Source organism: Typha angustifolia, chromosome 9, assembly GCF_048772165.1.
Source record: "Typha angustifolia cultivar Huaian chromosome 9, ASM4877216v1, whole genome shotgun sequence".
Lineage (NCBI taxonomy): Eukaryota > Viridiplantae > Streptophyta > Magnoliopsida > Poales > Typhaceae > Typha > Typha angustifolia.
Genome location: NC_133247.1, coordinates 2885770 through 2899182, shown reverse-complemented (window position 1 = coordinate 2899182; position 13413 = coordinate 2885770). Strand labels below are relative to the sequence as shown.

The following is a 13413-nucleotide window of genomic DNA, read 5'->3' as shown; positions in this document are numbered from 1 at the left end:
GGAGGTTTTTGAATGGTCGCAAAATTTCTAACTTTGCCACCTTTATCGGGTCTAAGGAAGTCATCTTTACGTGTTTTATATATATATATATATATATATATATATATATATATATATTGATTTTAATCCATTGGAAAAGTTTTAATATGTTCTTTGTTCAAGTACAATAAATGAATTATTACACGTCAATGCATGGATCTATAAATAAGAAAGGACCCAATGACAATTTTCTAACAAATAGGGATTTTTATTTAAAAGATGTCCAGAATCAACTATAATGTCTATATAGTTACAATAAGATTTTCCAGTTCGACGACATTCGTTAAGGACTTTTGCATAAATAAACCCCACTTTCCGATAACCAATAGCACATCAATCACGAACTATAGTTATAAATATATAAAAATAAATGGGGCTTTGTGTAAATTGTTATCTAAATCCTGACTCCCGAGAGGTCAAAACAATAAAATATTATTAGGTGGCAGATTTTATACTCAGAAGTGTTTTAAAATAATTGTCTAAGCGTTAGCGCGGTCATATTTTTCATTTAGAACCCGAAAACGCAAGCAGGTACATGAATACATGGGGGTCAAATGATCTAGAATGGATCCTTCTCGCGTTTGATATCAAGTCTTATAGAGGCACGATAAAATGCTATCCGCATTCCAATTCGGTACCGGAGAATAGCGGTGAATTATTCAGACTTTATGCGAGGTGGTGTGAGGATAGAGGTCAGCTGCGCTGGCTGTCGGATCGAGGGTCGGCCAGTCATGGGATTCTCAGAGCGCTGCATTCGGGCGAGCCATTAAGAGATATCACGTTTTGTTTTCATTAGCTAGGTGAGGTCTCTTGCCCGTAAGACGTTCGATGAAACTTCTCAGAGTACTAGTAGTGATGGTTTGGTGACAGTAGTGATCTGAGATGAAATTAGATAAAATTAGATGTTCCTAGGGATTTAATGTAATCCAGTTTCTGATAAATGCGGCATCTTGTTTATAGTTCTCATTTTATCTAACAAATTTGCTGGACTGGACAAGAGTTATCTTTGTATATAAATTTGATCTAAATGTTATCTTCTGAATACATTTCCAGTTGTGCTTGTTTATTGTAGTTTCTGCTGCAATTCTCTATATTTGGGCGCAATCAAAGAAAAATCGCCAATATCATGGCATTGAACAGTTTTTTTCTTGATAAATATTTCCTGCTTGTTTTAGACTCAAGACTGCATTGTTTTATTTTTCCTTCTCATGTCTGTAAGATTTAAAAAGTTGTGTTATTTTGCTAGCGGTTACCTTGCATTTTGCCTCTTTTCTGTTGCACCATCTCCTTTAACTCTTTTGACTGAAATTTTCATCAAGCAGGTCTCCTTAGGATAGAAAGATGAGCGGATTAGATGCGACTAGAGCAGAGCTTTCTATCATAGTGTTGTATTTGAAGAAATCTGATGCCAGAGATAAGATTTGCAGGGCTATACAATATGCTGCAAAATTCGTGAGCAATGGACAGCCTGGCACTGCCCAAAGTATTGACAAATCAACTAGCATGGCACGAAAAACCTTTCGGCTTTTCAAAGTTATAATCCTTTATCTTCTGGTGTACTCTCATATGATATAATAGTTATCTCATGATTTTTTATATATCCCTTTCCTACTTGGACTTGCAGTTCATTAATTATTTGCTTGCTTTTATAAGCCCAACTCTTAAGCAAACTCCTCTTCCACTCGTCTTACTTGGAAAGGTAGATGAACTCTCCGTCTTTGCTAGGGCTGTCTTCTAGTATTTTATGCTATTAAACTCCACTTCGGACACTTTTCTTTACAGTTGAAAAATGCATTGCTGACAATTTACTTTTTCCTGGATCATATTGTATGGCTTGGCAGATCAGGGATATATAAGGTTATCATATCTAATCCTTCCCTCTAATTTTTTCAATTTTCATTTTTTCTTGTAAATCTAGAATTTTATTCACCTGACTTGCTTTTTATAGAACAAAGAACGCACTACATATTTGGGCCAGATATCTCTTCGCTTTTGGATGTGTTCCTCAACCTGTACAATTATAATTGAGGTAAATTTTTTGTTTAAATAGTAGTTATCTACTCTGGAGAGATACTCTTTCTCGAGATAACTCTATCCTTTTAAATAAAGGAACCCATTGTTTGTGAATCTTTGTAACATGTGGCCTATACTGATATATGTTTTATACTTCTTTATATTGATCTCTCTATTGAAACTATAAATTCACCAGTTTGGCTTATTAAAAGAAGACTGTCACAACTTTATCTGACCCATCAAGCATGTTTGACTTATTGCTAATCTTCTTCTTTTTTTTCTTCTGTTTAACTGATTTAACTGTCAATCAGAATGAATTATCAATTCTGTGTTTGTAGGTTCTTGACATCAGTGTAGTGATTCAATCAATAAAATCTTGGATGCACTCTTGTCTAAAGCTAACTTGGTTATTTTATTTTGTTTGATCTGTTCTCCGATTGTTATTAATGGCATGAAGTCTTGCTAACAATGGTTTATAGATGACCCTGACTGCTGAGAATGATCCTCTACATCCATATGTGGATGGAAATGAGAAACCCGGTTACCTTCATCAGAGTACTTTATCTGGATGATAGATTAACAGGAAAACGCCTCTCCCTTTGTTCCCAAAAGGTTTGTTGGCTGTCAGATTCGCTAAAATGATCACCTTACTTTTGAATCATCACAAATACAGGAGTTCGACCTAGTAGGTATAATGGTCTTGAATATGAATTCACTTTGGTTTTCCTCAGTAGATCATGTAAAAATTGATTTACGTATGCAAAACTCTCTTATTTATAAGGATGGACAAGTGTGCTTAATTCTATCATCATAAACTGTAAGATGACATAACTCAACAACCTATTTTGTACTGACTTACTGACTTCCACTAGGATAGTAAGATTCTATTGTCCAATATAAGCAAGCATACCTCATCGAAACCTCATGGCATAGGGACTTGCTTTGCAACCTCATGCTTGCTCTCTCCTATCTTCCTCCCTCTTAGTCAGTCTTGTAATTTGACCATGCCATAAATTTTTGGAGGGCTGGATTATGCTATGTTGAATTTGGAAGCTTGCTATATTTAGTTTAATATATCACCAATGAACTATTGATGTGATTTAATATTTTAAGAGCCAAACGTGAATAGAAGGTCCACATTTTAATAAACAGATGTCAACTAAAGTCACATTATCAATTTAGTAACTTCAGTTTATCTTCGTAAAATTGCTTAGACTGTTGATCTATTTTAGCAGTTTTTTCTTCTTTTCCCATTTATGAAAATATGCTGGCAGGTGTACATCCTTAGGTAGCCCATCAAGATCAATGATTTCTTGATCTAGAAAGTTAAATGACTTTCAGTTTTTATAGGGAAACACTCAGAAAATAATTTTACTTTATAATTCTTGCTAGTAAGATCAAGTCCATTTCTAAGTTGACGTTCTGGCCCTTGCAAAAATTATTGATTGGAATTTGTCTGATTCAAAGATACAGGTTTGCATGTAATAAGTTGGATACCGGGATTATCGTTAATTCTATTGAACCGAGTTTCCTTCAACTTTTCAAATGTTTGCCTTTGGGATGCGACCAAAATCCACTACCCTTGCAAATGAATCGTAGTTGTTAGGATGGAAGCTCTTCTAATGGAGTCTAAATGACGCTTGAATTTGCAAAGGCTTCGAAATAGACTTTTCTGAAGTAACTGGAAAACTGCTCTTATCCAGAGTGAACCTATTATTATTGGCAACAATATCATGAGTATAATGCTTCCATCTAGAAGGTGCCATCTCAGTCATATTTATAGATGAGCGAGAATGTACTCTATAAGTATAGATGCTGCAAGGTAGCTCCATAGAGATAAAAATGTCGTAGTCCAAGAAAGCATCAATTATTTTACAAGAGCGCAAAAGATTAAGGAATAATTCAGTAATTGTTCACTTTTTTGCACCTTTCAGCACCACTTGCATTTGACAGAAGGTACTTTTATATACACACACATTGTTAAGCTTGAATTCTATTGATCCTAGATATACCAGTGAGAAATCAACTGATAGGAGATAGCAGGACATGCATAGTGATCTACAAGATTTGTCTATCTAGAAGCATTCATGTGAATCGAAGGTCAAATATGTCAAGCGGACTCAACATGGATGACTGTAATGCTACTAGCATGTACATTACATAATATTTATGGACAGATTGTGATTCATATATAAATTATAGCTTGCAAAGTTCCATAGGTTAAGAGATTATATCTCTCTCAGTAAAGCATATTTAGTTTTCTCTTATTTGCCGTTGCTTACGGACCTCCAGATCACATGATTTGATTTCTTAGTAGTCTAGATATCTTATAGATGAAGTAGTCATCAAATTGGATGTCCCATCATTTTTATTCTGTTGTTTGTAGGACTAATTGACCTCAGTTTCTACCAATAGGGTATAGCTCAGCTTTATGTACTGACTCAATTTATACTATGCATTTGCAGTAAACTGATAATCTTGCACTTAGCTTATTGTACAATGTCTGAGGGCCTACCAAAAGAATCTTCAGGTCTTAAGACATTATTTTCTATCAATGAAATGTTCTCAGATATGTTTTTACTAGAATAACATATTGACTTTGAAATTACTAAATGCATGTGACTTGGTCCCAAATGCTTGTATGTATTAAGGTCGTCTGTAGCTTTTCAGGGTTGTTAGATCATATCCGACATTATAAGCTTCAAATTTATACCCCTTGGGTACAAATTTCAAGCTTTCCGTTGGTCTTGGTCAGTGGGCGGGTGGATGCAGGAGACTATTTGTTTCATGAAATCATTTAAATATGTGTATTGGTTCCAGATTTCAGAAATTGGGATGCTCTCTGCATCAATGAAGAAAATGAGGAAAGAACTACATGATGCTGATAGATATAAAGTAAGCAATTGTATAACCACACTAAAAAATGATGCTGACAAATATACAGCATATAATCCTGTCGCCACACTAAACAATGAGGCTGATAAATATAAAGTATGTAACTCTGTCGCTGCATTCAGATTTTAAGTAACTTATCTTCTCTCCTTTAATTCTTTTCTGTTCTTTCTAATTGTTAGGATGAGCTATACCACAACAAGCTGAGAAGGTTGAACGGAAGGCTGATAACCTTGATAAAAGCATCTCTGGATATGGTGGTCGCTGTTGGGCTGCTCCAGCTGGCACCGAAGAAGATCACTCCGAGAGTAGTAGGAGGAATTGGATTTATAACCTCACTTATTTCCTGTTATCAGGTAATCTTCAACATTCAATTAAATCAGAGAAAGCTTTCCGTCCTTTTTTTGGTTCTAATTTGCCACCCCCTACTGTGTGTAGTTATTTCCTGCTCCAGCAAAACCAAAGATGCCATGACGGTGTATTCCAATTTGGACCCTCTCTGTCGTCAACAAGTTGATAGAGGTTAGCCGGCTGGTCTTCCAGTGGATTCCTTTGCATCAATTGCAGCAATTGAAACTAATCTGATGCGTTTGGACTTTTGCTCTGCAAGTCTTGTCCTGAAATGGTTACAGCAGAGAAACCCATCATAGTTTGTTTTTCGAATTGCCTGTGCAATTAAAAGTGAGTTTGTTCTTACTGTAATGCACGTTACCAGGAATGTTTGAACTTGGAGGAAACAATCTCCAGTTTGTTGCAAAGTGTGAATTTTGATTCACGTTTTGGTATGGTCTTAACTCGTTAATATATCATTGCTCGTATGTCCAAACAAGTCACTGTCCTCCGTGATCTATTCTGATCACATGATGCTTTTCCCCCACTGCCAAAGTTGTGGTTTTCCTCATTCTTTGGAGCTCTCTGTCCACTGACCATCCAATCGCATCGCATCGCATCCCGTCTCAGAGAACTGAAATGATTCACAACTTGCAGGAACTCATCATCCCCAAATCCCCACTTGGGTTTACGAGCCCTGTGAACTCACCTCAGTTTCCACGATATCCCATCCCGAGTCATATCACGAGGCAAGGTCGAGAGCGGATCCTCCGTATTTCCCCAAAAAAGCGCACAAACCTGCGACCAAAGCCAGTAGGAAAGTGACACGCAGCCGCTCAGAATGGTGGCAGCCTTCCGAAAGGAGCCCCACAAGCTCACGTCTCCTCTCCTGTTTCGGTTTCCTTCTGGCGAACTGTGGCGGATTTGTAAGGCGAAGGACGTGTCAGTCCAACTGCATGGGGTGTACGTGGCGCGATACGTGACGACCTCTCGTTGGCTTCCTGGCACATCGCATCTCCTGTCGGGTTGAATTCCTGCAGCGGTTGCCACTGTATCTCCTGAGCACAGCATCTCTACTTCGCCTTTGTTTTTTTTTTTTTTTTTCTGTTTATGTTTATTTAATGTTTTTGTGTGTGTGTGTGTGTTGTTGACACTCGCTTTTTTAGTACATCTATTCAGTAAGTTGTCCCCAAACTGACTCATAAGGATATCATTTGGATTGAGCCTAACTAAAATGAGCAAAACTGAAGTTGTTTATTACTGACATATATTACTGGGTCGTTATCTAATAATTTAAACTTTTAGATCAATCGATTATCTAACATAGTATAAAAATAAATTTTTAAATTTTAATTATAAGTTTTATAAAATAGATGAAGAAGAAACAAGGTGAATAAATTTTCTGGAAGAAAACTGTGGTCAAGGTAAGAAACAACTGATTGCTATTGGAGCGTATATTCCGATTGTCTAAGACATATATACCAATCACAGAAAGGAAATTATTGGTGAAGGATGTAATTCCAATACATATGCGAATTTAGATCTTTCACGCGTGAGTCAAAAGTCCACGTACACTAATAGAACAAATTATGAGATGGATATGCGTATATGAATATACAGTCTCCTGCCGACAATTTAACCGGATGCTAATCGAGGACCATCACTTTCAATCCCCAGTCTCTCTCGAGATTCAAACACCATACTCCAGTAAACCACATCTAAATCATGGGATTTATTATATGTCCCTATTGATATTTAATGCCTCCAGTACTCCTCTCAGCTAATACCATGTCGGCATTTAGAAAGGAAAAAAATTAAAAATAAACGAGAAGCTTCTTTGCTTGATTTTACCGTCTCGGACGTTCATACTTCTCTCTTGATTTGTCAATTTTCAGTTCAAACACTCATTATCTGTATGTGAATAAGTAGAATTACTTATCCCTTTTCAAGGTGAAAATCCAATCACCTACCCAGCCTTCACGAAAACTATGATGGAATATATGAGAATAAGTCAAAGCAGCGAGGAAGACGACAGTCTAGTCCTAGTTTCCCGAGTTGAATGAGAAATGTCGTATCCTTCTGGATGTAAATTTTTCCCTTTTTATTTTCAGAATCCTCACAGTGGCCTAAGATGAGTTCTATTTTTCGCTCTTTTTTCTTTAGCAGATTTTGTGGAGGGCTTATATCATATGAATATTTCTCAATTCGAATCCCAGCAGCAAAATGATCAGTGATATAATTAAGCTTCGAGCTATTCTTTCTTATCGCCATCAAAGCAAAAACGAAAAAAGAAGAGGAAGAGGAGGAAGGGAGGAGGAGGAGGAGGAGGAGGAGGAGAGGAGCAATTTGGATAATGACAGGCTCTAGGAGCACTAGAATACTCAACCTCGTTAGGGTGGATTGCAGCTAGCTAGCCTTCTCTTCCCGTGTGATAGCCACTGGCATAGAGTTAGTGGCCCTGGGAAGACTCAACGAGGTGGACCACGGGAAGAAGTAGTACTAGTCGAGCCCAGTCAAGGGAAACGGTTGGACTCGGCCAAAACCACACGAAAGACAAAAGAAAAAGAAAAGGAAGACGGAGAAGATTTGGTGCCCGCTTGTAGCGCAGCCAACGTATAGCGTAGGGTGGCCCATCCCTTCAAAAGAGGTACTATTTTTACTATTTGGTCCCTCCGATTTTATAACATTATTTTGTAACATTTTAATTTACCTTTTATAGTTAGAATACATACAGTGATGAAGCCATAGGTCCATGCTGCTGACGGCATAAATAATTATTTTTTAAAACATTTTTTTGGTAAATGGAGTGGAAATATTTTACTCGCCTAACTTTTGTACATAAAAAGATATTTTTCCGTTCGATGGTAATTCGGTAAATAAACATAAACCAAGTGCGGGGGAGCGGAAACTTGTGGCGCTGTCGCGCTGACCAAGTACGAGTACAGAGCGGAAACAGTTGGGTTAAATATCGTGCAGATTTCGAATTAATTCCCCCAAATTTATATATCACGTGGCCGCCAATCGATCTGAGCCGTCCGTCTGGAAGGCAGCCGTGGGTTCCAATTGAGTAGGGGGAGAGGATAACGGCTCGGATTCAGATATCTTTATCCAATTACCAACCATGGACGCGATAAGGAAACACTATTCGAGTCCTTATTCCGCTAAAATTTAAAATGAATAAAAACATAATGTCCGCACGAGCCATCGCCAAGAAAATAATATGAGAAATATCTGTGCAGACAAATTTTGCTCAATTTATATGAGACGACTTTATTTTTTTCAACAACTAGATTAATTCAATAACTAGTTTGAAAATTGCCAAGTAATTAATGACTGGGACTAGCTAATAATCCTATAATGTCAAAATGCCAACAGGGCTTACCAACTAATATATGAAAATGGTGGTGAAAACAGGCAACAACCTAGTCATTTATTATACATAGGATTGAATATCCGAGACAATACAATCAAGAATTGAATTATAGTGCAATCTAAGAATTTTCTTTTCTTCTGACATTGCAACTCAATTTTACTAACCCTAATCATTAAATAGTATGTGAACATAATACGAGAAAATATTGTGACCTTTGCTGTCTGCGATTAGTGCGCTTATACTCCTCCCATTGAGTGCATTCACAAACCAACGTTGACATTTTGTTACTAACCCTAATTTATGCTTCATAATTTTGAGATGTGTTGGGATGAACTCGAATATATAAATAAAAAAGTAAAAAATAAATTAATTATATCTTATTTATTTATTTATTTGGACTCCTATTAATATTTAGTGTTGCTACGTTGAGACGCATAAAGTCTACAGCTCACCTCTTTTTCTTTAAACCCTTCAAAAAGTCAAATATTTGATTACTGGCTCTTCAACCCGTCGGGACGAGTCAAAACGATGGAAGTTTTAATTAAGGTGCAACTACGGAGGCACACCATCATAAAACGCGAATTTTAAAAGGACATAGGAAATTAACGGGTACTCTCGTTTTGCACTCTGCTTCTTGATTGGATGAAAAGCTAATCTTGGACCAACTCCTACGAGTCTCTGACCCCGTTACTATATAAACCCCCGCGCCATTGCCTTTCCACACACACACACACACACACACACACCCACCCCTCAGTTTGCCTGTCTCTCCAAATAAGTAATACTGGAACAGGAGCCCTCATCGCCCTGTTAACTATAACTTGAATAGTTTTGAAAGCTCTCAATTTTGTTCCCCAACCGCCAAAAGCTATGGCGCCAAGCCAACGCGACAATAACGATGGCAGCGGGGAATTTGTAGCCGCACCTTTGCTGACAAAGATGGTGGAGACGCCCGCCCCGGTGTTGGGTCGAAAGCCTGGGTCTCTTCTCGTCGAGTCTTTCGTCGAGGCGAGGTCTATACTTGGGCTCGCCCTTCCGATGATTATGACCGGCCTCCTGCTCTATCTCCGGTCGATGATATCGATGCTATTCCTGGGCCGGCTTGGCGGCCTCGCGCTCGCGGGTGGCTCGCTGGCCATAGGCTTCGCCAACATCACTGGGTATTCGGTGTTGTCCGGCTTGGCTATGGGCATGGAGCCGATTTGCGGGCAGGCGTTCGGTGCGGGGCGTCACGCCCTCGTCGGCCTCGCGATGCAGCGCACCGTGCTCCTCCTCCTCTGCATCTCCCTTCCAATTGCGCTCCTTTGGATCTACATAGAGCCGCTCCTCCTCCTCTGCGGCCAAGACGCCGCCATCTCCAGCGCCGCCCAGTCCTACATTCTCTTCTCCCTCCCAGACCTCCTCCTCCAATCGTTCCTCCACCCCCTCCGCATCTACCTCCGCTCCCAATCCATCAACCTCCCCCTCACCGCCTGCGCCGCCCTCGCCATCGCCCTCCACTTCCCCATCAACTACCTCCTCGTTTCCGTCCTCCACCTCGGCATCAAAGGCGCCGCGTTGGCCTCCGTCTGGGCCAATCTCAACCTCCTCTGCTTCCTCCTCACATACGTATACTTCTCCGGAATCCACAAACTCACCGGCGGATTCGCCCTCTCCTCGGAAAGCTTCAAAGGATGGAAGCCGCTCCTCTCCCTCTCCATCCCCAGCTGCATCAGCGTTTGCTTGGAGTGGTGGTGGTACGAAATCATGATACTCCTCTGCGGATTACTACTAAATCCGCAAGCAACGGTCGCGTCCATGGGGATTTTGATCCAGACCACCTCCCTAATCTACATCTTCCCCTCATCGCTAAGCTTCGGGGTCTCGACCCGGGTCGGGAACGAGCTCGGCGCGAACCGGCCCGACCGCGCCCGGCGCGCCGCCAAGGTGGGGCTCACGTGCAGCTTCGTGCTCGGCTTCTTTGCGCTCAGCTTCGCTGTCTCGGTCCGCAACGTGTGGGCACGGATGTTCACGTCCGACGCGGGGATCATCGGGCTGACCGCGTCGGTGCTGCCCATCCTCGGCCTATGCGAGCTTGGCAACTGTCCGCAGACGGCCGGGTGTGGGGTCCTCAGGGGTAGTGCGCGGCCCAAGCTCGGAGCCGATGTGAACTTGGGTTCCTTCTACGCGGTCGGGATGCCAGTCGCAGTTGGGCTCGCCTTTTGGGCCGGGCTCGACTTTAAAGGGCTTTGGCTCGGACTCCTCTCAGCTCAGGCCACGTGCGTCTTACTCATGCTTGTCGTTATACGAAGAACGGATTGGGACTTGCAAGCTGACAGAGCTCAGAAGCTTACAGGAGGAACCCATCTACCTGACGCGCATGACAACAAGGTTGATGGAGATCATCAGAAGCCTTCTCCTACTTTGCTAGTAATTAGCGTACAATAATAGTCCAACCCCATCGACCGCCCGTGTTAACCAAATTGACCAAAAGTTTGAATTTATTTTTCATTTTTGTGTATTATTCTGATTCTTCTCGAACCATAACAATTTTTCCAACGAAATTTTTTAACTTTTTCTTTAAAAAGGATTTTAAATACATATATATATATATATATATATTTAAATACATATGTGTGTGTGTGTGTGAAAGAGGAATGGAAGTGGGGCAATTCGCACTGGGTTCTACTCAGCATCCATCTTTGGAAACTGATGTCTTAATAGCCGACATATATTGGCGAAGACTCGCTTCGCCCGCCATTCCAGAATGTGGACGAGTGGACGGGCCCACCAACTTGTAGCGGTGTAGCATTTGGATTCATGGGTTGACTCGTTTCGGATCGTCGAATTATTTGTAAAACACCTCGTGGGTCCAATGATTTGAACTTAGCAATTAAATGCCTATCACGTTTACACATCTCGTCTCTATTTGTATTAGAGTAATAAATAAAAGAAGACCATGGCCATCCCTCTCTTGGCCTAGTACAATACTCTTTTTGGAGATTGGGTTAAATAATTTCCACTGGGAGGGATTAGGGGCATGTAATAATATAGCCTTGTCGGTTGTTGGGGAATAACCACGCATAGATCCAGGTGAATTTATTTTCTCGTCCATATACTCCGTATCCGTACCAAATCCAGGGATCAAGTTGCACTTTGATGATCGTAATCACAACGTAGACATTGCCAATTAACGAACTAACCCTTGGATAGTTAATATATATATATTGAGTCCAAAACCTCCAAAAGCCAAGATGCATACATTTTATGTGCTGCGAACTATGAAAACTATATTATTCTATCAAGGACGCGACCCATCTCCCTCAAAGTCAATCTTTATCACCGTTGGCTATATACTTAGCTTTCTTTCTTTGTTTTTTTATATAGACAATTAATTAACAGAATGTTGCTTAAGTACGCAATTATGTACCATCAACGAATCGCAGCATCTTTACGATCTACTTATTCTAGAATAAAAAGTCATCATTGTGAATAAAGTTATTCTTCTCCTCCTGTGAAGCCAATTCCAATTCGCGGCGTCTAGTCTTCTTCTCTGATGTAAGTAATGCGTGGGTGGCTGTTGGTTTCGTAAGGGATGACATCCAATTATCTCAAACATAAGGTTCGGATAACCAATCGGTTTACATTTCTTTCTATCCCACAAAGTCAGATCTCTTTCATCCGTTTAATTTATTCTATCGGTTAAGTTCAAGGACTTATTCTGATTTTTTTTGAAAACATCAAAACCAATCCATCAGATATGTATCAGCACCAGCTGCGGTAGAGTAGATACGAAGTCTTATTCAGATCTTCATAACAAAAAGGAAAAAAGAACAACGCCCATTTCCCCTTCGTTATGTATTCTCTAATCTATTTCATAATTATACCTTTAGTCATTGTTTTAGAAAAGCTAATCATTAATCGGTTAGAGGCACTTGGCTCTTGTATGTAGATGCCCCCACCCCCAAGTTCCTGCTGGATAAGGTGGCCTGGGCTGTCTCTTCTTAGATGGAGTAGATAAGAAACGGGAATAACTAGAGCCAGAATAAGGATTAGTCAAATACGATAGCGTCTCGGTATTCGCCCCTCCCTCGGATAAGGTGGGCTGTCTCTTCTTAGGTGGAAGTCATGAGGTCGATAATTTGATACTAGTCATCCTCAATTTGTGGTCACGTCGATCGAAAAATGAGAACCAAGGATACTTATAATCCAAACTCCATTGAAGAATTTGAAGTAAAAGCTTCTGATTACTTGATCCAAGAGGCAAATCGCTGGAAACTATGCCGGTCAAAGCGAGCACACAGTGTGGTCAAAAGGTCGGATAGTTCCTTCAGTTGGTTATCCGCACTTCTTTTTACAAGCAAGATGGATAGTGGATCCACTATTCCTTCGGAATGATGGATAAAGAAGTGAGTACGTAGAGTAGAAGTGAAGAGAACGAGAGGTGAGCGACGTCAGCATGCGGCTTTCCGAGGCCGTCAAAGAGACATGAATCCAATAAGAATGATAATGATTAATTTTGAGGAGATAGAGAGAGAAACCTGGGGGAATGTCGACTGGAACCCAACACGGCTATGTTTTGCTGGGCTTTGACCTGGGCCGTGTTCATCGCTGCACCCATCTTAAAACTTCTCTTTGCCTCCTCCCACTTAGCTTCATGACAAGCTAACAACTATCACTTTTGTTTCAGTTTATACCTTTATCTTTTTTATTCTTTTTCCTTACGATATATATATATATAAAAAACACCTCATATGTTATTATTATTATTATTATTAACACCCCAC

At 40.1% G+C, this 13413-nt stretch overlaps 2 protein-coding genes across 3 annotated transcripts; both read left to right on the top strand.

The window, feature by feature from the left end:
- The first annotated feature begins 522 nt into the window (after positions 1 to 522).
- On the top strand, positions 523 to 6444 carry LOC140766534 (peroxisomal membrane protein 11E-like). Of its 2 annotated transcripts, XM_073105931.1 has the most exons (9): positions 523 to 839; positions 1362 to 1572; positions 1664 to 1738; positions 1822 to 1896; positions 1988 to 2068; positions 4873 to 5043; positions 5127 to 5300; positions 5383 to 5466; positions 5932 to 6444. In XM_073105931.1, exons 2-8 carry the CDS (start codon positions 1381 to 1383, stop codon positions 5416 to 5418), a joined length of 804 nt encoding a protein of 267 aa, XP_072962032.1. In that variant the 5' UTR covers positions 523 to 839; positions 1362 to 1380; the 3' UTR covers positions 5419 to 5466; positions 5932 to 6444. The 2 variants fall into 2 exon arrangements, with proteins under 2 accessions (XP_072962032.1, XP_072962031.1); XM_073105930.1 differs by lacking the exon at positions 5932 to 6444 and having other exon boundaries at positions 5383 to 5895.
- A 2914-nt stretch (positions 6445 to 9358) lies between these two features.
- LOC140767797 (protein DETOXIFICATION 49-like) lies at positions 9359 to 11541 on the top strand. Its single transcript, XM_073107841.1, has one exon. The coding sequence runs from the start codon at positions 9518 to 9520 to the stop codon at positions 11072 to 11074; it is 1557 nt and encodes a 518-aa protein (XP_072963942.1). The 5' UTR covers positions 9359 to 9517; the 3' UTR covers positions 11075 to 11541.
- Positions 11542 to 13413: the final 1872 nt, after the last annotated feature.

Excerpts from the sequence above, each read along its gene's own strand:
- LOC140766534 (XM_073105931.1), top strand. The coding sequence starts at position 1,381 with ATGAGCGGATTAGATGCGACTAGAGCAGAGCTTTCTATCATAGTGTTG. Across the intron at positions 1,573-1,663 it reads AAACCTTTCGGCTTTTCAAA|TTCATTAATTATTTGCTTGC; the intron begins GTTATAATCCTT and ends TTGGACTTGCAG. Across the intron at positions 1,739-1,821 it reads CACTCGTCTTACTTGGAAAG|TTGAAAAATGCATTGCTGAC; the intron begins GTAGATGAACTC and ends TTTTCTTTACAG.
- LOC140767797 (XM_073107841.1), top strand. The coding sequence starts at position 9,518 with ATGGCGCCAAGCCAACGCGACAATAACGATGGCAGCGGGGAATTTGTA.